The sequence below is a fragment of the Desmodus rotundus genome, chromosome 4 (assembly GCF_022682495.2).
Source record: "Desmodus rotundus isolate HL8 chromosome 4, HLdesRot8A.1, whole genome shotgun sequence".
In the NCBI taxonomy this organism is placed as follows: domain Eukaryota; kingdom Metazoa; phylum Chordata; class Mammalia; order Chiroptera; family Phyllostomidae; genus Desmodus; species Desmodus rotundus.
In genome coordinates this window covers 50,504,448-50,532,154 of record NC_071390.1, presented here as the reverse complement: position 1 = coordinate 50,532,154, position 27,707 = coordinate 50,504,448, and the positions used below count along the sequence as shown (strand labels likewise).

The 27,707-nt window shown below is 54.4% G+C and overlaps 1 protein-coding gene across 1 annotated transcript in view; it reads right to left on the bottom strand.

The window, feature by feature from the left end:
• LOC128779165 (cadherin-23) overlaps window positions 1-27,707 on the bottom strand; it is a 327,551-nt gene that overhangs the window by 34,751 nt on the left and 265,093 nt on the right. The window contains exons 14-21 of the mRNA XM_053923246.1: window positions 21,240-21,304; window positions 17,302-17,539; window positions 15,774-15,879; window positions 12,953-13,080; window positions 9,391-9,463; window positions 7,063-7,179; window positions 1,498-1,610; window positions 104-211 (exon numbers count right to left, since the gene is read on the bottom strand). Coding sequence (XP_053779221.1) covers window positions 104-211; window positions 1,498-1,610; window positions 7,063-7,179; window positions 9,391-9,463; window positions 12,953-13,080; window positions 15,774-15,879; window positions 17,302-17,539; window positions 21,240-21,304 — 948 coding nt within the window. The remainder of the gene's footprint in view (window positions 1-103; window positions 212-1,497; window positions 1,611-7,062; window positions 7,180-9,390; window positions 9,464-12,952; window positions 13,081-15,773; window positions 15,880-17,301; window positions 17,540-21,239; window positions 21,305-27,707) is intronic.

Sequence of the window (27,707 nt, the reverse complement as noted above, 5' to 3'; positions counted from 1 at the left end):
GAAGTCCACCCGCCCCCATGGGCAGGCCCTCAGACCTCATGTGGGAATGGCAGATGCCCCTTGGAAGGGCAGACCAGGAGCTCTACTGCCCACCACCACTTACCGTGGTCACATCAGAGTCTGGAGGGGTCATCTCCACCAGGTTGATGTAGTAGGGGGCATCCTTCCAGGTGGGATGGTTGTCGTTGATGTCCAGGAGGGTGATGTTGACCTATGAAGCCACAAGGGGCGCCATGGGACACACGCAGCTGGGCTGCACAAGGACGGTGCCCACGAGGGGGGCACACTCAGATATCTATGGAGCATCGTGGCATTAATTCCATATACTCCACCCACTTCGGGGGGATCTCAGGTGAGGGCCTGGGCTTTCAAGGACAGCATGAAGCCAGGACCCTTCAGAGGGCTCAGGTGCTGGCCCATTAGGAGGCAGAGGAAAAGATGAGATGACCCCTGAACTGCTTCCTGTGACCTGGGACTTGTCCCCCTCCATCTCCAGCCTTGACTAAAGGTGATTGACAGGATGGGGGATTTAGGGTGGGGTCTCAATTCCTTGAGCTTCCCAGACTCAGCTGTAAGCCAAGCAATTTCCCAGCTCACCTGTCACCAGGTAAATAATTTATAGAGCTCTGACTCCTATTAGCAGGGGCCTCCCGTGCCTGAATAAGGCACCGGGGATTTTCTGCCAAGTCTCTGGCCAGGCAACACCAATCCCAGCCCGTCTGGCTGGGCAAGGCTGGGGCAGTGGCTCAGGGCAAATGCTATGGGTAGGATGGGGGCAACGGGGAGAGGTCAGGAGGGGGAGCCCCAGGGAGAGCCAAAGAAAGCAAGCAAAGACCAAGGTGGGGAGGTGACTGCAGTGGCCTTCCCGCTTCCTTTCCCACAGCAGGGTTTATTGCCTCTTGCCTCCCCCATTCTCTTCTGCAGCCAGAGCCCAGTCAGGACCCTCAATTGTCCTTCCTCTAGCTCCCCTCCCCGAGGCACCTCGCTGGAGTGACTCGGCCTTGGATGGGGGTGCTGGGCCTTCGTGGGTCCTGCTTGCTCACAGGAGGGCAACCCAGGCATCGTTTCTCAGCATCACAGGGTTAGGGGTGGGGTGGTGACAGGCCCCAGGGACCCTCCAGGGGCCCTGCTTCCTGCTCTGAGCCACTCTTCCTGGCAGAAACACCTGCTCTTGTAGGGGCGCATGGGGAGCGGCCTGTGGGACTCCTGCCTTCTCCTACCTGACCAGCTGGCCTTTTGGGGGCAGAGGAGAAAATATTTGCTCCTCCTAGTGCCTCCTAGGAATGCCTTTCTTCCCACAGCTGCGGTGGCCCCAGGGCTGACCTTGGCTGACAGTGAGTTGGTAGTTGCCACCCTCATTGCACTGGACAAAGTGCCTAGAGGCCTAGAGGTGCAGCTTAAAGGTGGGCTGGGGAGCAGCTGCCTGGAGGGCAGGGGAGGCACGGGCGGGGGGCATGGGAGGCACGGGCAGGGGGCATGGGAGGGGCAGGCACTCACAGTGGCGATGCCGGTTTTCTGGTTGTGGCCCACGCCCCCATCCACTGCTCGTACGATGAGGATGTATTCAGCCTTGGTCTCGCGGTCAAGCAGCGAGGTGGTGGTGAGTTCACCTGCAGAAGAGAGGGGTGCGTGAGAGAGGGTTCGGGTGGCCCGGGGAGAGATCCGGGAAGGAGGGGGAGAGCAAGGAAAGGAGGAGGGAGAGAGGGGAAGAATAGAGAGGGAAACAGTAGGAAAGAGGGATGCTTGTAAGATCAGAGGATCTGGCAGTGTGCACGGGTGTGCATGTGGGCTGGGGCGAAGGGAGGGCTCAGCATCCATGCCTGGGGAACTGAGCCCCAGAGCTGGGCGATATAGCCCCATAATGAGGAGGTGTTTTCACATGTGGGAAAATCAAGGCCAATTATGGGGTTGGTGGCTGGAAAACAGGGCAGAAGGGCCATTTGGCTTCAAGCTCAGACACCAAGGACCTCTCAGACTTTTGAGATTATCTTGCTGGCTTTATCACTTAGAACTATGTACTTCAAGTCTGTGTGCCTCAGTTTCCTCGGCCAGTCAAAAGGGAGCAAGGAGAGGACCTACCCCACTGGGCTGCCGTGGGGTGAACCCAGTGACCATGGAGAGCTCAGGCCAATGCCGGGCGTGATTTACCCATGTGGTTGCAAAAACACAGCCACAGGCCGAGACACCCAAGTGTTTCACGTACGTTGAACTTGCAACTGGGCAGCGCAATTTATCATGCACTGAGAAGAGTTATGAAATAGTTTTCTTAATTACCTGACAGTACCATAATTATGTTTCCGTGAAATCTTAAAAACCAGTTATCCTACTAAAGATACGCATTTAAAATTAACCACAACTTTTGTCAGGCTGTTTTTGGCTTTTCTTTGTAATTTGGTCTAACAAAAATATGGCCATTGGCCTGGTAGTGCAGTGCTGGTAGCTGTTTGACACCCAGCTCCCCAAAAGGAGAAAAGGCCTTTGCCAACTTCCATGGTGTAGACATTCCCACCAGGGCCCATTTTAAACAACCAACTTACTTCCGGCCAGGAAGAAGGCATAGGTAGACACACTGTGCCTCCTTGCACAACCAAAAGAAAGACAACAACAAATTTAAAAACAAAAAATAACCAGAACTGACAGAAAATCAAACTGTATGGAAGTCCAACAACCAAGGAGTTAAAGAAGAAACATTCATCCAGACTGGTAGGAGGGGCGGAGAAGCACAGCTCGGGTGGAGAGGATGTGTTGGAAGGCGGCGGCTGGAGGACCTGGCAGTCCCACATTTGTGTGTGGATAAACCGGGAGAACAACTGGGGAGTGAGACAGACTGGGCAACCCAGGATTCCTGTGCAGGGAAATAAACCCTCAAAACGTCTGGCTGTAAATATCTGTGGCGGTTGAGGCGGCAGAAGAAACTCCCAGCCTCACAGGGGAGTTTGTTGGAGAGACCCACAGGGTTCTAGAATGTACACAAACCCACCCACCAGGGAATCAGCACCAGAAGGGCCCAATTTTCTTGTGGGTAGTGAGGGAAGTGACTGAAAGCTGGCCAAGAGACGAGCAAGAGGGATTGTTCCCCCTCTGACCCCTCCCCAACATACGGCATCTTAATGCAGCGCTGTGGGTTGCCACACCGTGGCGAATACCTAAGGCTCTGCCACTTACAATGTAACAGGCACAACAAAATAAAAAATTATGGCTGAAATGAAAGAACAGATCAAAGCTCCAAAAATAGAACTAAGCAATGAAGAGATGACCAACCTATCATATGCACAGTTCAAAACACTGGTAATCAGGATGCTCACAGAATTGGTTGAATATAGTTGCAAATTAGATGAAAAAATGAAGGCTATGCTAAGTGAAATAAAGGAAAATGTACAGGGAACCAACAGTGATGCAAAGGAAACTGGGACTCAAATCAACAGTGTGGACCAAAAGGAAGAAAAAAACATCCAACCAGAAAAGAATGAAGAAACAAAAATTCAAAAAAATGAGGAGAGGCTTAGGAACCTCCAGGACATCTTTAAACATTCCAACATCTGAATCATAGGGGTACTAGAAGGAGAAAAAGAAGAGCAAGAAATTGAAATTTTAAGAGCAAGAACTTGAAAAAATAATGAAGGAGAACTTCCCCAGTCTGGCAAAGAAAACAGACTTCCAGGAAATCCAGGAAGCTCAGAGAATTCCAAAGAAGCTGGACCCAAGGAGGGACACACCAAAGCACATCATCATTAAGTTACCCAAGATTAAAAATAAGGAGAGAATCTTAGAAGCAGCAAGAGAAAAGGAGACAGTTACCTACAAAGGAGTTCCCATAAGACTGTCAGCTGATTTCTCAAAAGAGACCTTACAGGCAAGAAAGGTCTGGAAAGAAGGACTCCAAGTCATGAAAGGCAAGGACCTACATCCAAGATTACTGTATCCAGCAAAGCTTTCATTTAGAATGGAAGGGCAGATAAAGTGCTTCCCAGATAAGGTCAAGTTAAAGGAGTTCATCATTACCAAGCCCTTATGATACGCAATGTTAAAGGGATTTATCTAAGAAAAAGAAGATAAAAAATATGAACAGTAAAATGACAGCAAACTCATAGTTATTAAAACCACACCTAAAACAAAAACAAAAGCAAACTAATCAAACAAGTAGAACAGGAACAGAACCACAGAAATGGAGATCACATGGAGGGTTATCAACAGGGGAGTGGGGAGGGTGAGAGAGGGGGGAAAGGTACAGAGAATAAGTAGCATACATGGTAGGTAGAAAATAGACACGGGGTGGGTAAGAATAGTATAGGAAATGTAGAAGCCAAAGAACTTGTATGTACAACCCATGGACATGAACTAAAGGGGGGGAATGAGGGTGGGAGGGGGTGTGCAGGGAGGAGGGGATAAAGGGGAGAAAAAAATGGGACAACTGTAATAGCATAATCAATAAAATATATTAAAAAAAATAAACTACCAAGTTGATGGCATTGAACATGGAAGTGGGAAGAGGTGCACGCAGCTGGCAATCACAGCAGTTGTGAGCCAGGACCAGCCGGCCTTAGCACAGGATGGTGGCAGGGCCACTTGCCATCTCACTCGGGTCCTGGGGAAGTGCCTATGCTTGAGGACAGTGAGACTCAGGTTTGAATTTGGATTATGGCTCTTCCCAGATGCTCGGCTTTGGGAAAGTTACGTAAGTTCTCTGAGCATAGGTTTTCTCATCTGTACGATGAAGATGAGTATGCCTTTGAGTCTGAGCTCTCGTGAGGATTAAATGACCATAGGTGAAGCTCCCAACACTCCGAAGATGCTCATTTTCTGTGAGAGTTCTCCAAGGGCAGAGACTTTTTATCCCCACTTCCTGAGCTGTGTGACTTGGGGCAAGTTGCTTAACTTCTCTGTGCTTGGTTTAGTCTATCATGAAATAAGGGAGTTGTGTCAGATGGTCGCTGGGACCCCTCCCACTGTCACATTGTCCTCCCCTCCATGCTGGCCTGTCCTCTGGCCTGTGCCCGGCTGAGAAGGGAGCTGGGGGCAGGTGCAGGGCCACGCAGATGCTAAGGCCTAGAACGAAAGCCTGGCAAAGGTCTGCCTACCTAGACGTGATCCTTGGTGGGGTGGTGTCGATTAATTGGCAGGGTGAGGAAGAAATTAATCTCTAAAAAGTTTTAAACATGAACTTGTCGGCATGATAGATAGCTCTTTTTGTCTGGGGAATTAGATCCAATTAAGGTCGCCTTTGTGAAGTGGGCTTGGCTAATGTGACCCAAGAGCTAAGAGGAAAATGCTTATACCTTTGGAGCTGAAGGAGCAGCAAGAAAACGTCCGTGTCATTACTGAAGGCCCTGGGGTGGAGATGGGGTCCCTGGGTGGGGAGGCAGGGCGGTGCCTGCCGCGGTACCTGGGTGGCAGCGTGAACCTCTGACGTGGCTTTTGACGATAAAGCAGTTAAAATCTTCACTCTGGAGTCAGAAGTTCAGGCTCTGTGAGCCCTCGGTGAAGTTACTTACCCTCTCCTGTGCCTCAGTTTCCTCATCTGGAAACTGGGGATAATGCTAGCACCTGCCTCACAGAGTGGTGAGGAAAGTGAAACGGGATGACCTCGTCAGAGCTCTCACAACAGCGCTGAGCACCCGGCTGGTGTCCCTGCTCCTCCTCGCGCCTCCCAGAAGTGGGGGCCGCTGAGGGCGATGCTCCTGCAAGCAGGGAGGAAGGCTTCTGTTCTGTCAGAGGTGGAGAGATGGGCGCAGGACGGCCCTCCGGCATCCAGCCTTCACACACATCAGCACAGCCATTTGCTGCCCCGGAAAAGGGGGTCAAAGGGACTGAAGGCAGACTTCGATCAGGAAGGCGGTGGTGACAGGCAGACTTAGTGCCCCACTGGCCCCTGACCACCTCTGGCAGAGAGGGCAATGTTCACCAAAGAATTCTGCCCACTTCCTAGGCTAGAAAGATTGCTGCGAAGTGGCTGCCAGGCCAGGGACTGTGTTCCCCAGCCTTCCTTGCATCTAGGCAGGGCCATTGCCTGGTTCTGGCCAATAGGATGTGGGCACAAGTGATGTACGTCACCTCCAGGTCTGGCCCATAAACATCTCCTTACACAATCCTCCATGTTCCCTTTTCCCTCTTGTAGTGGCCTTGGAGCCACAACGTGGAAGGGACCTGGGTCCTAGAATCACCAAGCGGAAGGCTGTCCCCGGATCGTGGCATTGGACTGCTGTGGAGTTAGAATTTCTATTGCGTTGAGCCGCTGAGATTCGGGGTTTGCTTGTCTAGCATCTGCAGCCCCCTTACATCATGCAGAAGTGGGTACTGAGACGCGGAACGCCCGTGTACCCCGGTGCCCAGCACAGCACTGGCAGACATCCACTGATATCTGAATGAATACATGAATGTCCCTCCCCAGCTTGTGGATGAAAAGCCTGGGGTCTCTCACTGCTTTTTTCTGCCCCTCTTCCCTCCCAGCTTTAAGGAGGAGTGAGAGCTGGAGGGAGACATATAGAGAAATGAAGAAGAAAGCAGAGTTACGTCTCGGAGCAGAGAGCCAGGGCTGCGGGCCCTGGGTGAGGAGAACAGAAGAACAGCGATAATAACCGAATTGTGTTAGTGTTCACTATGTAAGGGACTACTTTAGGACTGTCCCCTATAATGACTCACTGAATTCTCACAGTCGCCCCCCATGATCATCATCCTTTTTAGGTGGGGAAACTGAGGCACACACACTGGTAGGGAGAGGGGTCAGGACTCAAGAATGAGGTCGGCAGCTGAGGGCGGGGACACGTAGGCTTGAAGAAAGGCGTCCCTGAAGAATAGCATGTGAAATGGGACACATTTTAAACATAACAGGACTTGTCACCGTTGAAAGACGGTTTTTAGTGGATAAATTCATGCTGGGATTTTTTTTGTAAGATCAGTGATCCCTCTGAAATGAACACTTCAGGGATGAAGCCAGGTGCTCGAAGCTGGCTTGCTCAGAGACCGGGGTCTCGTGAGAGGTGGGGCCCTGGGCTGGGCGTGAGTCAGCCTCCCGTGCAGACCCCAGGTGCAGACTGGAGGGCCGGAGGGCTGGGGCGGGCTCACCCGAGCGGGCACTGATCCGAAACAGGAAGGAGCCCTCCAAGGAGTAGATGATGGACTCCTGGCCGTACTCCCGGGAGCGGTCCAGGTCCGTGGCGTTCAGGAACAGCACGGTGGCTCCTGCGCGGAGGCAAGGGGGGCGGGGCGTGTGCGTCACCGGCTGCTCACCGCTGCTCACCGCTGCCTCTCCCCCACCCCTCCCTGGCTGGCTGCCACTTAACTATGCTCAGACTGACCAACTTTGACTTGGAGTTAAAAAGAAACAAAGCTCCACATTAAATTATTGTACCTTTATTATACTCAATTTCGGTCTCATCTTGTTCACAAGGGGAATTTTTGTAAGGAGTTTCATTTTCTATTTAATGTTCAGCTGAGGCCCTCACCTTCGTTTCTTTCTCTGTGGAATTCTGGGTCAGGGTATCAGCCTTTCCAGCTGCCCTGGCCAGATCCTGAGAGCAGCTAGTCCCGTGGCTGAACCGGCCAGGGCTTTTGGCACCCTCCTGCCACCCAACTGCCAGTTCTGGTGGAGGGGTGAGGAGGTTCAGCATTTGGGTCTCTGGAGTCACTACAGCCAGGCTGGAATCCGGCAGGGCCTCTGGCAAGTGCCCTGACCTGTCTGAGCCTCAGCCTCTCACTCTGAAAGATGGGTCTGACTATGGAGCCCGTTTGTGGGGCTGTTGGTGAGGATCCCAGATGAAGAAAGCATGCAGGGTGCAGGCCGTGGTTACTGCCGTGCTGATGAGTCAACTGTCCCTGGGGGCATAAGGGGCCAGACAGCGTGCTGTGGGACAGGGGGGTCATTCTGACCCCTTCCAGGTAGCTGTGGGGCCTCTGATTTGACTCTCGGTCCTGTCCTTGGCAGGAGGACAGATACGTGGACCCTGACACACTACTTTATCTGAGCATATTCAACTTTTAAGAGGATTAAGTGCTATGATGAAGACTTCTCCTCGGCAGAATCTCTGGGATGGTGGAAATGCAGGGGGCTGCTTCAGCAGTGACATTCTCCAGGGGATGTCTGAGACTGGGACGGGGAATGGTGGGCATGGTCTGGCACCCACCCAGCAAATCATCGGACACTGGGGAGGTGCCAGGAGGCTCTCTGCAGAAGGCTCATGGTGCCAAGGAAGGTCGCCCTCCAGGTGTCCCTGACTACAGCTGTTCATGATTCCTCCAGCTGTCCCTGATTCCTCCAGCTGTCCATGATTGCTCCAGCCATCCCTGATTCCTCCAGCTGTCCCTGACTATAGCTGTCCCTGATTCCTCCAGCTGTCCCTGACTCCTCCAGCTGTCCCTGACTCCTCCAGCTGTTCCTGACTCCTCCAGTTGTTCCTGATTCCTCCAGCTGTCCCTGACTCTTCCAGCTGTCCATGATTGCTCCAGCTGTCCCTGACTCCTCCAGCTGTCCATGATTGCTCCAGCCGTCCCTGATTCCTCCAGCTGTCCCTGACTATAGCTGTCCCTGATTCCTCCAGCTGTCCCTGACTCCTCCAGCTGTCCCTGACTCCTCCAGCTGTTCCTGACTCCTCCAGTTGTTCCTGATTCCTCCAGCTGTCCCTGACTCTTCCAGCTGTCCATGATTGCTCCAGCTGTCCCTGATTCCTCCAGCTGTCCCTGACTATAGCTGTCCCTGATTCCTCCAGCTGTCCCTGACTTCAGCTGTCCTGACTGCAGCTGTTCCTGTCTCCTCCAGCTGTCCCCTGACTCTAGCTGACCCCAACTCTTCCACCTGTCCCCGATTCCTCTAGCTGCCACAGGAATTCCTGACATTCTCCCTCCAGAATGTCCACTCTGGGTGAAATGGTGAAGCTGCCAGCCTGGATCCTGCATGTGGGGCTAATGGCCCTGGGTCTGCAAGCTGAGCCCCGGCACCTGAGATGTGTCTTCACGTTGGATCACACGTCACCCTCCAAGGTCACCTCTTTGGCCATCACGGCCCATGGACCTGCCTCACAGCCTCGTAATTGCAGAATCGCAGAACTCTCTGCACACTCTTGCTTCACCAAGGTGGTTGAATTAATCACCTGTCATTATTGTCTCCCCTGCTAGACTCTAGCTGCTGTGCAGCGGGGACCGAGTGCCTAGCAGAGCATCTGCCCCCAGTAGGTGCTCTGTAAGTAACCGCTGGCCGGTGGATAACTGGACATGTCAAAGGCTCCCCTCGCTGGTCACGAGGAACAGACAGGCAGGGCCATCGTCTTCCCACGTCTGTGGGCAACGTCAGGTCCGCACACTGTCGGAGCCACGCCCGCTGATTTTGGGCCCTCAAGCCCTCCCCCGCCACGCCCGCTGATTTTGGGCCCTCAAGCCCTCCCCCGCCTGGGCCCGTACCTGCCATGATGTTCTCCACCACGGAGACGAAGTAGGCAGGCTTGCTGAAGGTGGGAGGGTTGTCATTCTCATCCTAGAAGGAAGACAGACAGGTGGCAGGGGCCAGGCAGGCTGTTGGGGGCTGGTCAGCTGTCCCGTGCTGGCATCAGAGGGAGGCTGCGAGTGGCTGATGCCGAGGCATTCTGGCCTCACCGTATGACCAGAGCCAGGTCGGGAGTCATGTGGGGGCCAGGTGCCCGTGGCTAGGCTGTAGTTCAAGGCCCTGGGGAAACATGTGGGGGCTAGGAAGGGATGGTGAGAACTAGGGAGATGGAGGAAAAAGGCAGCAGTTGCAACAGCCTATAGCTCCCAGCTCCCTGGGCCTCTGGTCGGCCTTCCAGGTGAGCTCCGAGGTTACTCCAGGTCTCCCACTTTTAGCTCACCGGCCCCCAGAGTGGGTATGCCCACTTGCGCCTTTTCCCCCAGCTCTGCCAAGATGATGGTGCAAGGTTCTAGGGACCTGCCTAGAAATGAAGGGAGAAAGAAGCAGTCCAACCCAGAAGATGCTGAAGTATGCAGGCAGGGGGCAGGTGGTTTCCAGGCCTGCATTCCCAGCCCCACCTCATATACACAAACACGGATCCTCCACCCCCGGCAGATCCTGGCCCAGGACGCAGCGCCTTCCCTTCCGAAGCAATCCCTCCTCTGCCAGCCTCTACCAGTGACCCGGTGAGAGGGAAAGTGGGCCAGAGGCTGGTGCTGGGCTGAGGCGCTGAACCAGTGGGGGGGGGACAGTGCCCAGGTGCCACCGCTGTCTCCTCCTGCTCCTCCACACCCATCTCTCTCCACTATCAGGAGACTTTCCTACCCTTTAAGTCTCTCATCCTCATCCAGTGCCTTTTGCAATCACTCAGCAAGAATTCATCCCCATTCCCCTCTTGGAGGAAGCTTCCCTGCATGCTCCGTATTCCCTTCCCACCCCCACGACTCAGAGCCTTCTCCCCATTCCTCACAAGCCCAGTACAAATGCAGGCTCCCAGGGCCTCATTTACCCCAGAACTGGAGCTCCTAAGAGGAAAACTCCTGCAGCAAACCCCTTTTGCTGGAGTCACTTCTGGGTGAACCAACATGAAAGCGAGGGAGGCATGATATCTGGCAGCCCACCCCTTGGGAGGTCAGAGATCCCATCCTACTGGGACTGTGAGTTCCAGGAAAGGAACGCTCTTCCTTCCCCATCTGGTCCCTGGCTCTGGGCTGCACACTGGCTGATGCTGACCCGTCCGTCTCCCCAGTCTCAGCGAGCTGGCTGTGGGAGGGCTCGCCAGACACCCAATGCCCCAGCGGCCTGCCAGGGTGTCCCCCGGCGTGGCACCAGCGCCCCATATGTGTGTCTATTTAAGCCTTCTGCTTGGCTGCACGAAACGGCACCGAGAATGTCAGTGACAGAGCATGAGGCAGAAACTTATTAGCGGTGATATTTCCCCGGATCCTGGCGCCGCATTCGCTATTAGTTCTAATTCAGCGGCTCCCTCTACAAAAGCTTATTGTCCCCTAATGGGAAATCTACAAACCGAGTTTGACTTCTTTATTAAAAACCAACAAGCAGTGGATGAAAAGAAATCACCTGGCCCCTCTCACACACCCCTCCTTCTGCCAGAACCCTGTCGCTTCGATCTGACTCTCCCCACCTCCACCCTGTCCAGGAAGAGCTGCCATCAACTGCTTGGTCAGGGAGGAGGCAGCTTAGACGAGTGACAGCTACTTAAAAATCACCCACGTGCAAAATCAACCCAAAGGCGGTGACCTTTTCAAGTATGGCCCTAAAACACAAGTGATCACACCATGTAAAAGTGCCGCTGGAGAGGCGGCGCTCACGCACGGCAAGGGGCACCTGTCTGTGCTGCCAGACCCTCCTCCTGCCAGGGGGCCGGAGAAGCCCCGGAAGGAGCGTGCGGAGCCCCTTCTGACCCTCAGGACCGCTTTGAGGGAATGGTGGTGTCAATGGTGGTGTAATAGCTACGTATGTTGTCGTGTGGGTACTGGACTTATCGGGGTGATCACCTCATAAGTTATACAGGTGTCTACGAGGGGTGTCCAGCTCGCAACCCGCGGGCCATATTTGGCCCAGGATGGCTGTGAATGCGGTCCAACACAAAATTGTAAATTTACTTAAAACCTGCTTTTTGCTCATCAGTTTTTGTTAGTGTTTGTGTCTTTAATGTGTGGCCCGAGACAAATCTTCTTCTTCCGGTATGGCCCAGAGACACCAAAAGGTTGGACACCCTAACATAGATTACTAATCTCTATGTTGTACACCTGAAACTCATATATTATTGTAGGTCAACTGTGATTGGAAAATAAACTTATAAAGAATACGAGGAGGTGGTTATGATTGGCAGGGAATACATTCTACCTCTCTGGTACAGTCCCAGGGCTTCAAGGTGGGAGGCGGCAGGCTGCAGGCAGGGAAGTGTTCAGGCTTCTGTGGACCTGCTCTCTCCGTCCTCTGCTGCCGCTCCCTGAGGCCCGACTGCCAGACAGAAGGCCCGGGCTGCCTGCCCTTCCCTCTGCTGGACCTGGCTCCACACTGCCTCCCCTTCCCAGGCCACCCCTAAATCCTGCTCCCAGGTACTTCATCTCAATTGCTCCATCACTGCCAGCCCCATCCTATTCCGCAATCAAGGAGGGTCCCCTGCCCAGACGAGGACCTTTTCACTGGGGAGCTGGCCCTGGAGCCTTAGCCTTAGGTTGGGAGGACGAGGCTTGTTAGAGCTGAGTGTAGGGCACGCCAGGGGCTGCTGGCGGCGCCGGCTGGGCAGGAAGGTCACCCGGCAGGCCTGCTCTGGGTGAGATGCTTTCCCGAGCATATGGCCAATCACAGCGCATCTCCTAACCTGGCACTCTGACCTATTCTCCTGGAGTCGGTAATGTGCTAACTCCCCACCAACACGTGCTCTCCACTTCCTGCAGGCGGCAGCCTTTACGGAACGGGGGCATTATGTGTGCGCGCGTGCAGTGTTAGAGGGTCTCCGGTGGCGGGGAGGCCCGTTGTCACCACTGCCTCATTCCCGGGATCGCGGGGGGGAGCTGCACAGGGCCAGTGAACCACTGTGGAGACAGATTCAGAGACTGATCATTTCAGGTGTGAAAAGTACTAAGGTGTGCGTGAGATTCCCATCAGACAAGCTGTGGTTTGGTTTCAGGCCCCTGGAGAGCTTCAGAGGAGTAGAAAAAGGACGTGAAAAAGAAAGAGGGAGAGAGAGAGAGACAGGAGAGAAGACGGCCTTCCAGGAATTCCCTTGAACTTCATGGAATGTGGCCATAAATGAAGGAACCCCATGACATTTCCTCCCAGCTCCTGTCCCCCCCGAGGGTGTCCTGAGGCCCCTGAATGAGGTCAGAGCGGGAAGGTCAGGCTCTTCGTGCAGTCCAGGACGCGGGGCTTCGCCTGGCCGAGCAGCAGGATTTGCCAGGACAGCCTTTGGGAAGCCCCTGAGCTGCGGGACAGTCGTGGATCTGGGCACACAGGGTTCGGGCGGAGCCCCGACACCCTGGGAAGCGCTTACCACCCCTGGGTACTTACAAACACCTCAATGGTGACAGGGACAGTACTGTTCAGAGGCGGGTTGCCAGCGTCCTTGGCCATGACTGTTAGATAGATCAGTCCATTGGGTATCTGTTCATAATCCAGGGGGCGGCTCACACTGATCACTGAAATGACAGGAACAGGGCCCCAGGGCCCCTGTAAGCAGACTTTAGACCCCCACCCAGCCAGGGCTTCCCTTGGGGCCGAGGGGGAACAGCAGGGGGAACAGCAGGCATCACCGGGCAAGCTCTGCCTCGTTTCCCCCTCCTGCCTCCGAACCCCTGGAGCCTCATGATCTTGGCCTAGGTTTACTGACTGCCTGACGTGTGCCAGGCCCGGTGCTGAGTCGCCAGGTGTAACTACTCTGGCAGTAAAGCAAGCCCCACTTTACAGACAAAGGAAGCAAGGCCAAGAGAGGTTTGGTAACTTACCCAAAGACACACAGCTAGGAACATAATAGAGCCAGAATTCGAGCCCAGGTTTGTCCGAATCCAGAGTCCAGGCCCTTCCCTATTAGGCGGTACTCCTTCTTGTCTGTCTGTCTCACCCGCTCATCTGACACTCCCCATCAGGCTCTCTAATCCCGCCCCTGTTACTGCTCCTGACACACCTCGCCCATCTACTGCCTAGCGGAGCCGCGGAGGCGGGGCAGGCGGAGGGGTACAGAGGCAGCTCCCGCCTCCGTCTCCCCTGCCTTCTCCTCTTGTTGCCTTTCTCCCCATTTCTCTCCTCCCCTCCCTCCTCCCTTTATCCTTCAGGTTCTTCACGCCTGTCCCGTGGCCGCTCTGGGTCTGTTTAGCCCCCTGGGGAGGGCGCTCAGGGTGTGGTGTTGCAGGTCCCCCCCCCCCCCCCCCCCCCCCCCCCCCCCCCGCCCTCCCGCAGCAGAACTCTGCGAGAAGGTGGGTGAAGACTCCGAACACCAAGGGCCCGCAGAAGTGGAGAGGCGGGATCCGGAGGGGGGGGGGAGCAGAGCTCAGCCAGGGCCTTTGGCCCTCACACATCCCCACCCCTGCACAGCCTGAATTCTCACCAGGAGTACCCTTTTGTGCTAAGCCATTGATTCTCAATTTGGGATGGGAAGGCATATTGGCTCGGGAGTGGGAGCATGGGTAGTCTGCAAAGGCACTGCAACGATATTAAATTGCTACTTTCTATTTGGAAAACAGAAATCAAATTATTGCTTTAGTAATATAAAACCTAAGGGAGGTCCTTCCAGCTGAGAGGAAGGTGAGGTGTGAGGGTGGGCAGAGGCACGCAGCTGTTACATTTTTTAAGGGGGCAGGTTTGATAGAGAACATCAGGCTGCAGCATCTGGAGCCAGGACTAACTTCTGCGATTGTATTTCTCTGACACGACTGTGCGGTGTGAGGAGGAGTGAGCACTGGACTCAGAGTCATCCAATGCGTGCCCCTTCTGCCTTGGGGGCACCTAACCCGTCTCTCCAAGCACTAGGGAAGCTTCTCGGAAGAGGAGATATCCAAATGAGCCCTTGAAGCTAGCCAGAGGCTACAGGGAGGCAGGGCAGAAGGAACCATGGCAGGGACCACTGTAGCAGGACAGGGTGGCCAGGGGTCGGAGACGCTGGGCTCTGGTGGTGGGTGGGGAAGTGCTGAAAGACAAGGCCAGGGAGGCAACCGAGAGCCAGGTCACAAGGGCCTCCCTGAACTGCTTTGCTGTGTGCCCTGGGGCAGTTGCTGTCTGTCTCTGAGCCCTTTGCTTCATCTGAAAAAAAAAGGGGGGGGTTGGGATCTTGAAGCTTGAGGTTGCTGCTGCTATTCCCTTCACAGGCTGACTCACAGCGGGCGGGGCAGGGTCCAAAGTGCCGAACTGTCCTTGGGCCAGGCAGGGAGAGAAAGGCCAAGGGCTGGGAGGGGCGGGAGGTGGCTGTAGCACACCCGAGGGTGGGGAAGCTTGGCTAACAAGGCTGTACCCCACAGATCTGCCTGGGCAGCCTTGGTGAGAGGTAGGGATCCACCAGACTGAGGGAACATCAGATGCCTGGCTGGCCATGGGCCTAAGACCAGAGAGAGATCTGGCTGATGTGAGACACACGAGGGGGGACCCCAAAACCCCCGAATTTATTTATAAAATACTGTGTATTTATTTTTACATGTTTAAACTTCAGTCATCTTCCGAGCACTCTCCATTGTCGCACTACGCCTATTGAGACTTTTCCCCGCTGCTCAAATCAGTTTTGAACTCATTGATTTGATGTCTTTTAGTGCTTCTGCTGTTTTTTGTTTCACCTCTTCCACCTTGGCAAAATGTTTCCCTTGGAAGACTTTTTTCATCGGGGGAAACAAAACAAAAAATGTCACCTGGGGCAAAATTGGGTGAATAGGGAGGGTGGGGCACGGGGGCCATGCCATCCTTGGTCAAAAACTGCTGAACACTCAGCACGGTGTGGGCAGGTGTGTTTGTAAATCACCCATCATGAAATGGGCAAACACATCGGAGGAGTCTTCAAGAAAAATTCACCAAAGTCAAACATAGCCTCTCACAACAACACCAGCTGGCTCACTGATCCAGATGGGTTCTTAGAACACTCACTTAGTGATAGAAGCCTGTACTACAAGGGGCCCGCCCTCCAGAAGATAACTCTGTTTTTCGGGGGTCCCCCCTTGTAGATCTCGATCCTGTGGAAGGGCGACTGCATGCCACATGCTGCTCCAGCGGACAGGAGCTGTGGGGGTATCTCCCAGTGCTCCAGGGTGTCTGGGCAACAGAAGGGCCCTCTCCTTAGAGAGGTGAGTGGGCAACCCCGCTCCCGCCTGCCAACCCTCCTTCTGCTGGGCCCCCAGCCCTGCCCCCCACCTACCTCCGTAGCCCTCATACACGCTGATGTCGAAGTAGCTGCCAAAGGCGGAGGCATAGACGATGCTATAGGTAATCTGGTTGTTGGGTGGAGAGTCTTCATCTGTTGCCTGGAAGAGGATGGACAGGGCCCTGTGAGCCCTCAGTGGCCGGGACCAAAAGAAGGTGGGTCAGAGGGAGGGCTGGTTCCTCTCGGCGCCCCGTTTTTGGGTGATCCAGACCCTCCTTGCCTTTCAGCTGGAGGCTGCTGTCTGGCTCACAGCAGGCACCTGGCATGTTGGGGTGTGGAGCTACCCTGGGGAATCTAGAGGGCAGGCTGGAGGCCTAGGGAGAAGAGGAAAAGGCCAGGCCTCCCCCAGGGGATGGGCAGGGTCTCCACCATACCTGGCATGACCATCTCCCAGCCCCTTTCACTCCAGCTTGTACATCCCCCACACAGGGGCCTTCCCTGATCTCTAGACTAGGGTGGAGCTCCGTGCTCTGCACCCCATCTGCTTCCCCCAACTCCTTGTTTATTTCTGCCTGCCTTGCTCAGAATGGTCACTCCCTGCTTGCAGGAACCCTGTGTTTCTGGATTGCGGCTGCATTCTGAGAGTCCGGCGTGGGGAGTGGACGAGCTGCTGTTTGGACTAATGAATGCATGCTGCATGAGTGCTGGGAGGGAAGCAGGCGCTTGGAATGGGGTCAGATCCTTCTACCCCGTGACTGTCCTCCCACGTGGCTGCATTAAGTAGCTTCTTTCCAGACGTCTGCCTGCAGAGCCGAAGGGGCACCCCCGCCCCTCGGGGTACAGCAGGAGCTGTGGGGAGCCATGGCCCATGCCGGGTGCGCATGTGGTCCTGTCGTCTGTGTGTCCGCCTTGCCCACCCCCTACACCTTGTTTCAGAAACAAGTTCTAAATGGAGGCTCTGGGTTCCTGGATGGGCCGCGTGAGGAAGGGGTGTGAGGACACTGAGAAGTCTCACGGTCGGATGTCACTGGAGCGTGGTGGGAACTCACTGCAGGAGGACTTGGAGTGCACAGCCCTGAGCTCTCGTCCTGTCTCTACTACTCTGCCAATTCACTTGCCTTCCGGGGCCTGCCTCTTCCCGCCTGTTCCTCTTCTTGAGAGTGGGTTGCACCCGTGGTGTCTGGCTCCTGCCAGCCACAGCAGTTCCTGATTCTAAGCAGCCTCTAAGGGGCTTGGATGGGGGCCCTTACACAAGAAACTGCTCGGCACATGCCAAGGGAGAGGAGGAGGCTGTCCTTTTGCTGAATGGTGACCTGAAATGTCACAGACAGACATTAAGCTGAGACAGACACTGGCTGCCCTTGGTAACCAAGGACATGAGGTGATGCTCAGAGGGGGCCTCACACAGACCAAGAAGCTGGGTAGACTTCTTTGTGCATGGAGGTTAGCAGCGGTTGCAGCGGCTTCCCAAGGGGGTAGTCAAGGGGAAGGTACAGAAGGAAGGATAAGATGAATGGCAGCGGGTTGCCTTGGGCAGTGTGGACATTTTAGCAGTAAGGCGAACGGGAGCCTGGCATCTTACCCGGAGCCGCACCAGCTGCGTGACGGAAGGCTCATTCTCTCTCAGGGCGCCCACGTACGCATCCTTCTGGAAGGTGGGCACGTTGTCGTTGACGTCCAGCACATTGATCCTGACGCGGCCCGTGGTCTCCTCGCCGCCCCCGTCCCGGGCGATGACTGTCAAGGTAAAGCGCTGGATGAGCTCGTAGTCCAGTCTGGCGATCAGCAGGATAAGCCCGGTGTCCTTATCCAGAGAGAACCTGTGCCGGGCAGAAGGGGGAAGACAAGGCGTGCCCTGGGGTTGAGCGGCCAGTGGACAGGGGCTGTGTTCACCAGCCTGGCCTTGCCCACAGGGACAGAGGGACACAAGTAAGTGAAGTCTGCCATCTGCCTTCGCTTCCACTTGCTGTTATTGAGAAGAGCATCTATTTCTCATGGGGGGTCAGGTGGGAGGGGGTGGGCAGGAATCAGGGCCGCATGGGAGGAAAAGAGGTCAGGTACGGAAAGCACAGGCGTAGGTTGATCACTCAGAGAGGAAACTCGGGGAGAATGAGCCTCCTTTGCTGTGACCAGGAGCTTCTGCCTACCGGGCAGGTGGATGTTGGACAGCTATGGTGGTCAGAGATTCTTGTAACCGGTGCCACACACGTGCAGCTATATGCCAACCAACTGGGCAGCGTGGAAGAAATGGACAAGTTCCCAGACACATGAAGCCTACCCAGACTGACTCGAGAGGAAACAGAAAATCTGAACAAATAACTACTAACAAAGTCGAATCGGTAATCACAAACCTCCCAACAAACAAAAGTCCAGGCTCAGACAGCCTCACTGGTAAATTTTACCAGACGTTCACAGAAAAATTAACACCAATCCTTGTCAAAGTCTTCCAGAATTAGAACAGGAGGGAACACTTACAAGCTCGTTTTATGAGGCCAGCATTATTACCCCGATACCAAAACCAGACAAGGACACCACTACAAGCAAAAAATAAAAATAAAAAAATAAAAAAACTACAGGTAATATTCCTGATGAACATAGATACAAAAATCTTCAACAAAACATTAGCAAACTGAACTCAACAGCACATTAAAGGGATCACATGCCGTGATCACGTGGGATTTATTTCAGAGATATAGGTAGAGAGATATACAGAAAACACTAAAGACGCCACCAAAAAGACTATTAGAATAAATAAGTTCAGTAAAGTTGCAGTATACAAAATCAATACATAAAAATCTTTTGCATTTCTACACTTGATCTTAGCCAAAAGGCTGAGAAGTGATAAAAAAAAATTGTATTTCTATACGCTAATAATGAACTGTCAAGACGAGAAATTAAGAAAACAATCCCATTTACAATTGCATCAAAAAATACCTAGGAATAAATTTAATAACCTAGGAAGTAAAAGACCTGCGCACTGAAAACCATAAGACACTGATGAAAGCCACTGAAGAAGACGCAAAGAACTGGAAAGACACTCGGTGCTCACGGACTGGAAGAGACCGTAGTTAAAACGTCCCATTACCCAAAGCAACCTACAGATTCCCTGGGATCCTTGTCAGCATTCCAATGGCATGTGTCACAGAAACAGAACGAGTAATCCTAGAACTTGTATGGAGCCACAAAGGACCCAAATAACCAAAGCAACCTTGAGAAAGAACGACCAAGTGACTTCAAACTGTATTACAGAGCTGTACGGTGTTGGCATAAAAACAGACGCATAGATCAATGGAACAGAATAGAGTCCAGAGATAAATCCGCACCTATGCGGTCACTTAATTTATGACGAAGGAGCCAAGAAAACACAATCCATGGTGTTGGGAAAACTGGACAGCCACGTGGGAAAGAATGGAACCAGACCACTGTCAAAAGGCGCAACACCCCTTATACAGTAGCTAAGTCATGGGCATGTAATGACAGCATGGGGACCACAGGTAATAATGCCGTACTGCATGTTCAAAAGTTGCTGAGAGGGTAGATCTTAAAAGTTCTCACCACAGGAAAAAAAGTGTGGAACTGTGTGTGGAGGCGAATGTGAACAAGACTTACTGTGGGGGCCATTTCCCAGTGCGCACAAGTGTCGAGTCACTATGCTGTGCACTTAAAACAAGTGCGAGGGGGACCCCAAACTGGAATTTACTCACAAAAACTGTGCATTTATTCTTACACGTCTAAACTTCAGTCACCTCCCCAGCACTCTCCATTTGATGCGCTACACCTATCGAGACTTTTCCCCACTGCTCAGTTTATGAACCCATCGATTTTGATGCCTTTTAGTGCTTCTGCTGTCTTTTGTTTCACCTCTTCCACATCAGCAAAGCATTTCCCTTTGAGGATTTTTTTCATCCAGGAAAACAAACAAAAAATATCACTCAGGTGGGATTGGGTGAATAGAGAGATTGGGGCACAGGGGTCATGCGGTCTTTGGTCAGAAACTGCTGAACACTCAGCACAGCGTGGGCGGGTGAGCTCGTAAATCTGCCATCATGAAATGAGCAAATGTATTGAAAGAGTCTTCAAAAAAAAATCCACTGAAGCTGAACACAGCCTCTCACAACAACGCCAGTTGGTACACTGATACAGATGGTTTTCTAGAACACTCACCTAGTGAGGGAAGCCTGTACTACAAAGGCCTTCTCTCCAGAAGATAATTTTGGTTTTCTTGGGTCCCCCTTCATATAATGTTTAAAGCAATTATATTTCAGTCACACACACACATATCTAAAGAATAAAACAAATTCTGCCATCCAGATGGGTTTTGCACCAAAATATTTCAAACAGGCAGCAAAGCATCCAGAAAGGGGAGGTGTGGTTGGTCCTCTCTCAGGAGTTACCCCTAGGCTTCTACCTGAGGGGCTGAGCCTGACAAGTGTCTCCTGGGGAAGAGCAAGGTCCAGTGAGACCGTCTCTCTGCCTGCCTCCTTTCAACACCCCCTCAGGTGCCCCCCTGAGTAGTCAGCTGACCTCTATGTGCCCTGACTTACTCCAAAGCTGCCAGCCACCAGACCTGGAGGATCCTGGCTCTGAGACCAGGGAAGCCCTTGGCCCAGAGATGGGGAGAGCTGAGGAAACCCAAGATGAGCAGGACAAGGCCGGGTGAACCCAGATCCCCTGAGGGACTGGGCTGCCCTGTGCATCCGTCCCACTGTTAGCGCCTTCTTCCCATTTTGGCCCCATCGCATAGGGGCAGCAAATGGCTGGGATGCTCCTAATAGCTCTCTCTTCCCGGTCTCTTACACAGACTGCCTATGCCGTACTCATCCTGTCGGGCTTCTAGATACACAAGACCCTTCAGCTTTAGAAGCAGACCTGCCCTCTGAATTCCACTTGGCTTTCAATCATGTAAAAAATGAGAGGGCTTCTCCTGGGCTCAGCTGAACTGAAGACAAGGGAAAGAGATGCCCAGAACCACGGTGGGTGACAGGGCAAGGCTGGCGTATGGTATAGGTCAGGAGGTGAGGCACGCCACCTACCTAATGGCTAGAAGCTTGGATCCTGGGGGTGAAGACCACGTGCAGAGCCCTGGCCCTACACGCTGTGTGCTTAACCAGCTGCGTGGCTCTGAGCAGGAGACTGAGCCTGTCTAGGCTGCAGTGTCCTCATCCGCAAAGTGGGGGTGCGGCTAGCACCTGGCACTGACTTCCTCGAGCATGCGGTTTGGGAAGTGATAACAGATAAAGCCTGACACACGGTAAGGGCTTCAGAAACGCTGGCTGCCGCTGCTGACGTGCTGTCGCTAGCGTTACAAAGCTTCAAAACGCTGGCTTTTGAGGGCCAGAGGGACCATGCCCCAAGGAGTTTAGGGGACTCAAGCAAGACCACACCACAGCCGGGGCCAAACCAGCCGTGGGGCCCTTGGGCTCCCACTCCCAGCCCGGTCCTCCAGCCGTGGGGCGTGGCACCCTCCCAGGGCACTGAGGAATTTCTGATCCACTGTGAAGGAGCTGGGCAGGGTCTCACCGGTCAGGGTCATCGGTGAAAAAGTAGCTGACTTCCCCAAAGGTGCCCACGTCATTGTCCGTTGCCTACAAAGAGGAAAACAAGAAGTCATTACTGCTGGACCCAGCGGAGGCTCCTGATACCACCAGGAAATGTCCACAGCAAGCCTGTGGTTCTCCCACACGACTCCTCTGGTCCAGGCCAAGGTTTTCTTTTTTTAATCCTCACCCAAGGGCATTTTTTTAGAAAATTGATTTTAGAGAGAGAGAGGAAGGGAGTGAGGAGGGGAGAGAGAGAAGCATCCGTGTGAGAGAGAAATATCAATTGGTTGTCTCCCATACTTGCCCAGCTGGGGATTGAACCTGCAACCTGGGCATGTGTCCTGACTGGGAATTGAATCTGCAAACTTTTGGTCATGGGATGACGGTCCAACCAACTGAGCCACACCAGCCAGGACAGGCCAAGTTTTCTAGAGCCTTGAAGTTCAGTATGGTTGCTACCAGTAACACAGAGCAATTTAAATTTAGTTATGAGAGAGCACAGTTCTAGAAGCTCAATCTTTTACCTACATCCCTCACTTTGTGAAAACACCCCTCGCAGCCTCACGTCAGGCCAGGCAGGCTTGTTCTCTGCCCCCTCGGGGGCTTGGTGTCATAGCCTGTCAGTCTGAGACCTGTCACAAATGAAGGTGGGGCTGGGGTCAATGTCTGGTGGACTCCCCCAGTCATCCCCCCCCAGTCTCCGAAGACTCCAAGTCACACGTGCTACCCAGTGAAAGAGGCACCCTGGTGGGGGGGGTTTAGCCCCCCCCTTCTTGAACCCCGGGAGTAATCCATCGCAGGCATAGGGCAGGCTGTCGTCCGACTGGCAACCTCTCCTGCCGCAAACAGCCTGCCGCCTACCCTACCCACTTCTCTGGCACCTCCTTCTGCCCGAACGAGGGGTCTGAGGGGGAGCTGCCTGCTCTGCCCATGGCCACCACGCCCAGGCTGGGAGTGGCCTTGGACTGGGATATCTGGGATTCTTTTTATGGCTGCTGGGGGTAAAAGTTTTGCTTGGAAGCAGTGAAGCTGGGACAGAGTGGACTGGGAGCTGCTGAGTGGCGGGAGAGGATGAAGGTGCCCCCAGAGGGGAGCTGGAAACAGGGGCTGGGCCCTGGAAGTTCTGGCGTCCTGAAGCTGGCGTCGCTCCCAGCTCAGTTTAGTCTCCGAGTCCAACAGGCCTGTTTTTCCCAGGCTGATCCCACTTGGCTTTCTGTCGCTCATGGTCAAGAGAGCCTGGAGGGAGAGAGGCGGGCCTGACTCTGACAATGGCGACAATGCTGACCATCGCCAGCCTGTGCTACCCTTCCTTTCACATTTTCGAAGACCGTCTGCGTTTATCACGACCTGATTTTATCCGCACAATGGTCACACCATGAGGAGGACGACAGACACTTCCGCCCATCTCACAGATTATAAAACTGAGGCCCAGACCCCAGGGAGGCCCGTGTAGCCCAGTCACCACTCCAGGTCATGAGCAGGTTTCAAGCAGAGTCGGGGAGAAGCTGGGATCCCCATTTCCAGCCGGGGGTTCCTTCCTTCAGGCCTCCCGAGTGAGGCTCCTCTCGTCTCCTCTGTTCTCCAGGATGGGGGCAGTTCTAGAGGCAGTGTGGCTTTTGTGGCCTGGGCCTCTTGGCTTCTGCTCTGTCCCTGGCGTGGGACAGCCCACAGTGCAGCCTACATAACACGATGCACTCGTGCATTCAGCAGTGGCTGATGAGCACACACCCTGCGCCGGGCCCTGTGACTTCTGTTCCCTTTGCAGGCCACTGTCCCGGAGCTGGGCAACCCGCTGCCTGGCACCGGACACCTGCCGCCGGAGGGAAAGGCCTTGGGTTGACTGTGGGGTCCACTTACATCTGTGTTACGCTCAAGGCTTCTCTGCAGGGTCATAATCAGATCAGGTTCAGCTGCTAAAAATATGCTTCCATACCTTTTTTCTGTTTATTTTATTACAACTTTCGCTTTGTGGGGGTATAATTGACAACTTCGGGTATATTTAAAGGGCACAGCGCGATGAGCTGATACGTGCAGACTTGCGAAAGGACTGCCCCTTGTGCCCAGTGTCCCTGTGGTGTCCCCACTGCCCGTGTGCCAGGAGACTGTGTGCAGACCTCAGTCCCTCCACTGCCCCAGCCAGGCTCCGAGGACATGGCAGGGGTTCAGGGGATGCACGTCGAAGAAGTGAAAAGGAAGAGGCTGAGCTACATGACCAACCCTTGAACCCGGGACCGATTCCTTGGCAGACCCTCCCCTGCGCCCTCAGCCACTCCTCTTGACACTGCTTCTTACTGAGCTAAATTTCACTTCTATTTTATCTTCAGAACACCCCTTACCAGGTAGGTGCTCTTATTACAGACAGGGAAACTGAGGCACAGAGAGGGCGAATGACTCACCCCAGGCTCCACAGCTAAAAGGGGGGCAGAGCTAGGATTTGAACCTAGGGCCGCCTCGACATGCTCTTAGTCTCCATGTGTTTTTGCTTCTAAACCTAGGACTTGCTCTCAGAAGCTCAGGCACTTGGTTCTTTCAGGGGACAGGAGACCAAAGCGCCTCACAGTAAGCCCACCTCTCTCCTCCCCTTTCAGGGACCAGAGGAGAAGGGGAGGGGAGGCGCCCTGAAGTTCCCGTTGTCCCACTGAAGGGTAACCCTCACCATGTATGGCATTATCGGGCTGTAATGACTGCAGCTTGGCCCAGGCGAGGGTTGCCCAGATCTCTGACCGAGGGCGAGGGGTCGGTGTGCTGTGGAGAGCCCAGTTCCAGGCAGTGTCAATAGCCCAGGTCACGGTGCGACAGAACAGCAACCCCCGGGGCCTCAGCATCCTCATTTCTCAAATGCAAGTGTTTGGGGGGGGGTGAGGAGGTCAGGGCTACATCTGCCAGGCTCACCTCCCAGCAGGGACACTGCCAGGCACAGAGCGTTGCTTTACCAACGCTCGGGAAACGAATGAATAAATACGAGTAAGAAGGGGGGGTGGGGGGGGAGAGGGAGTTGGTGGAGAGATGGGGGCAAAGGCGAGGAAAAGAGAGGATTCAAAGGGAAAGAGCAGAAATGGAGCAGATGGGGCAAAGAGAAGGGGACCAGGAAAAGGCGGAGAGAGAGTGGCTAGGGAGTATAGAAGGGATCAGGGAGACAGAGAGGGCTGGGCCTGGGGCACACTGTAAGGGGGTCCCCTGCCTCTGAAAGTCGCATCCAAACTCTGGGTACCCTCCAGAGTGGCACTTGGATGGTCAGTGCAGGAAGGACCCCTGAGGTCCCCTTGCATGTAGTACCCTTCCCCCTGGGACCTGGAACGGTTGAGGCTGAAGGAAATTAAGTGTTGGGCCCCAGGGGACAAGATAGAACTGTCTTCTCTCTATAGGCAGAGGTGCCCCCCATTCCCTACCTTCTCCCCCGGCGGCCTGGCACAGCCGTGGTGCCCACACTGACCACTCTTCCAGCTGCCAGTGCTGACCAGGGAAGATTTGTGAGTCCTTTAGTGCCACTGTCTAATGACTACATGAAATATGTATGTCCGGTGAAGGGGAGAGGGAGAACTTTCATTTTTCAAACGCACGAAGCAGAATAATAAGAGGAAAAGTTGCGTCTGTGCCCCTGCCAAGGTGGGGGCAGACGGCACGGAGGGCCTCCTGGGGGCCAGTGCCAGGCTGCAGTGGGCCCAGGTGAGGGGCCCTGTGCCCGGAAGGAGGCAGCAAATCCTTCTGTGTGTGGGCTCCCCAGTGTCCCCGGGGACAGTCCTTCCTGTTCTGCGTGTGTGTCCAGCCCTGGACTCCAGCCCTTGCTGCTGGCCCCAGCCTCATCCCTGACCCGGGCTGGGCCTGACTGGCTCTGGCGTCTGCCTGGAGCTGCCCCGATCTGTGAAGACTGCTCCCACCTTCTGCTTGGCTTGCCCGCTCCTGTCTTCCCGGGCTCCCCGAGGCTGGGTTCGGGCTCTGCAATATTCCCAGCCCTGATCGCACTTTGAGCTGAAGCTGTGAGCTGATGTGTTTCTTGCCCCGTTAAGCTGTGGCTCCCTGAGGGCCGGGCAGGGTCATGGGGCCTGGACATACAGGCAGCTCGGCAGCTCCCAATCCCTCTCATCTACAGCTGCACGGGCTGTAGCCACGCCCACATAACAGTGTTGCTGCACACACTGTTCAGTTCCGACCGCACCCTGTGAGGAGGGTACCGCTGTGTCCCCTGCTCTTTGCTTTTAACACAGAGGCCTCATGATACTAAGTGAGGGTAAGTGGCAGAGTTGTCCTCCAAATACGTTTTTAAAACCGTTCAGCATCTCTGCAATGCCAGCCAGCCCAGTAGAGGGCGCTGTTGGGGCCAGTGACAGGCTCCATCCCTGCCCCATGCTGGGTGTCATGGTACTTTCTGGCCGGTATGGCTCAGTTGGTTGGAGGATCACCCCTATACCAAAAGGTTTTGGGTTTGATTCCCAGTCAGGCCACATACCTAGGCTGCAGGTTTAATCCCCAGCCTCGGTGCAGGCACAGGTGTGTGTGACCTTCCCCCACCCCCTCCCACTCCCCCTGCCCACCCCACCACCAGAGGTACAGGAGGCAACCAATTGATGTTTCTCTCTCTCTAAAAGCAATGAAAAAAAGAAAAATATCCTTGCCTCCGTCCCAAGACTTGCTACATGCCTGAGCAACTGAAAGACCAACAGACAAATCAAGTGCCAAACAGACAGTGGCCCTTTGGCCCCTTCAGGAAGGGGGGTTTGAGGAGTGTCCAGGGGCCTATGCATGGAGAACAAATGTCTTCCTCCTGTGGTGAACACCTCGTCCCTCCTGCCAAGTCCTTCCCCCTGCAGGGTGACTTCCGGGCTCCCACAGGCCAGTCGGATAGCTATAGGAATGGGGGGCGGGGATGGCCAGCGGCCAGGCTGGGTGGCTCCCATCTTGTACCTGGTGACTCTAAGAAATGCCGGATGAGGCTCAGGTGAGCACCTCAACTGTGCTGCAGGCTCCCTGCCCCTCTGTGCCACTGCTGCCCTCCCCTGGCCAGAATCTCACCCACGGGCACACACTAGCACTTCTAGCTGCCTGCCAAGACTCTCACAAGGGGCCCAGGGCAAGAAGACAAAACCAATGGCTCCAATGATCTTCCTCTGCTCCAAAGCCTTCAGAGCTCCCCACTGCTGCTGGATTAATCCCAGGCCAGCACCTGGCGCCCAGCTCTGCACAGCCCAGCTGGCCTTGGTGGCCTCGTACCCACTTCTCCCTGACGCACCCAGCCTGTCCTTTCATTGCCTGTGGCACCATCCCTCCATTCTGAAACTGCCGTCTGAACTCTGGCCCACCCCAAACGCCCCTTCCCTTAGGGAGCTCCTCACCCCTCACTGTCCTTGACCTGAGAGCCCCTGCTGCACCTTTTCTGGAACATGCAGCACAATCTGCCGTGGCTGAAAGCCGCCTGTGTGTGCCCCACTTCTTCCCCTCGCCGGAGAAGCCTGCATCTCACTCCTTTTCGTATCTTCTGTGGTGCCCAGCACAGGGCTCACAAACCGCTGAACTTAGTAAAATCTGAGATTCCTGTTTCAACCAGTGACAGCCAACCTGATTTTCCCCCTGGGGGGCTGGTGCCCCCCTCAGCAGATGCCACAGTGGGCAGTGAGCAGCCAGAGTGAGGCTTCTCTGGGTGCCCAGGGTGTGTGGCTGGAGCTTACAAAGCATCTCCACCAGCAAGTGCCTCAGGCTCCGATCTCCCATCCTAGCTCCCTACCGGCCAAACCCTAGAGGCAGACGGAGGGCAGGGACTTGCTACATGACCCGTGCAGTCGCCCATGGGGCACTTGCAGAGTGGGTGAGAAGGGCAGGGTGGGTCTGGAGGGGCAGTTGGAGGATGTGTGGAACACCAGTGAAAAAACTTTCATGAAGGTGGGGAGGGCTGGGGTGGTGGGGAGGGGTGGGGTGGTGGGAAGGGATGGGGGGAAAAGGCAGAAAACTGTACTTGAACAACAATACAAATTTTTTTTAAAAAAGAAGCTTTCATGAAGACAGACAGGACTAGACTGTTGCTCAGTCACGTGCTCAGTATTTTCTGAGCTTTTCCAATGTGCCACCTACTGGGCCAGGCGCTGACGTCACAGCCATAAGCCTGACAATGCTCTTGCTGGAATGTGACTTACAGCTGGAAAGGGGAGACATACACTCGGGGAGAGAAATAATGAAATGACAATTTCAGACTGGCAGTGGTTAAGAACTGTGAGAAAACTGAAGCAGAAACTGGGCCAGCAGATGGCTGGGCTGCTATGTTAGAGGACTTAGTGTTGGAGGGACATCCATCAGGTGTATTTGGGCCTCTCATCCAGTCACGGCTGGCCACCGAGCTGCCCAGGTAGGTCCTGGTAGGAACCGCCCTTGCGCAGCGGGTGCGGAACGTCTCTGCTTCCCCGCCTCAGCCTCCCTGGTGGAAGTGTCTGCAGCCCATGAAGATGGGCCAGCAGGTCAG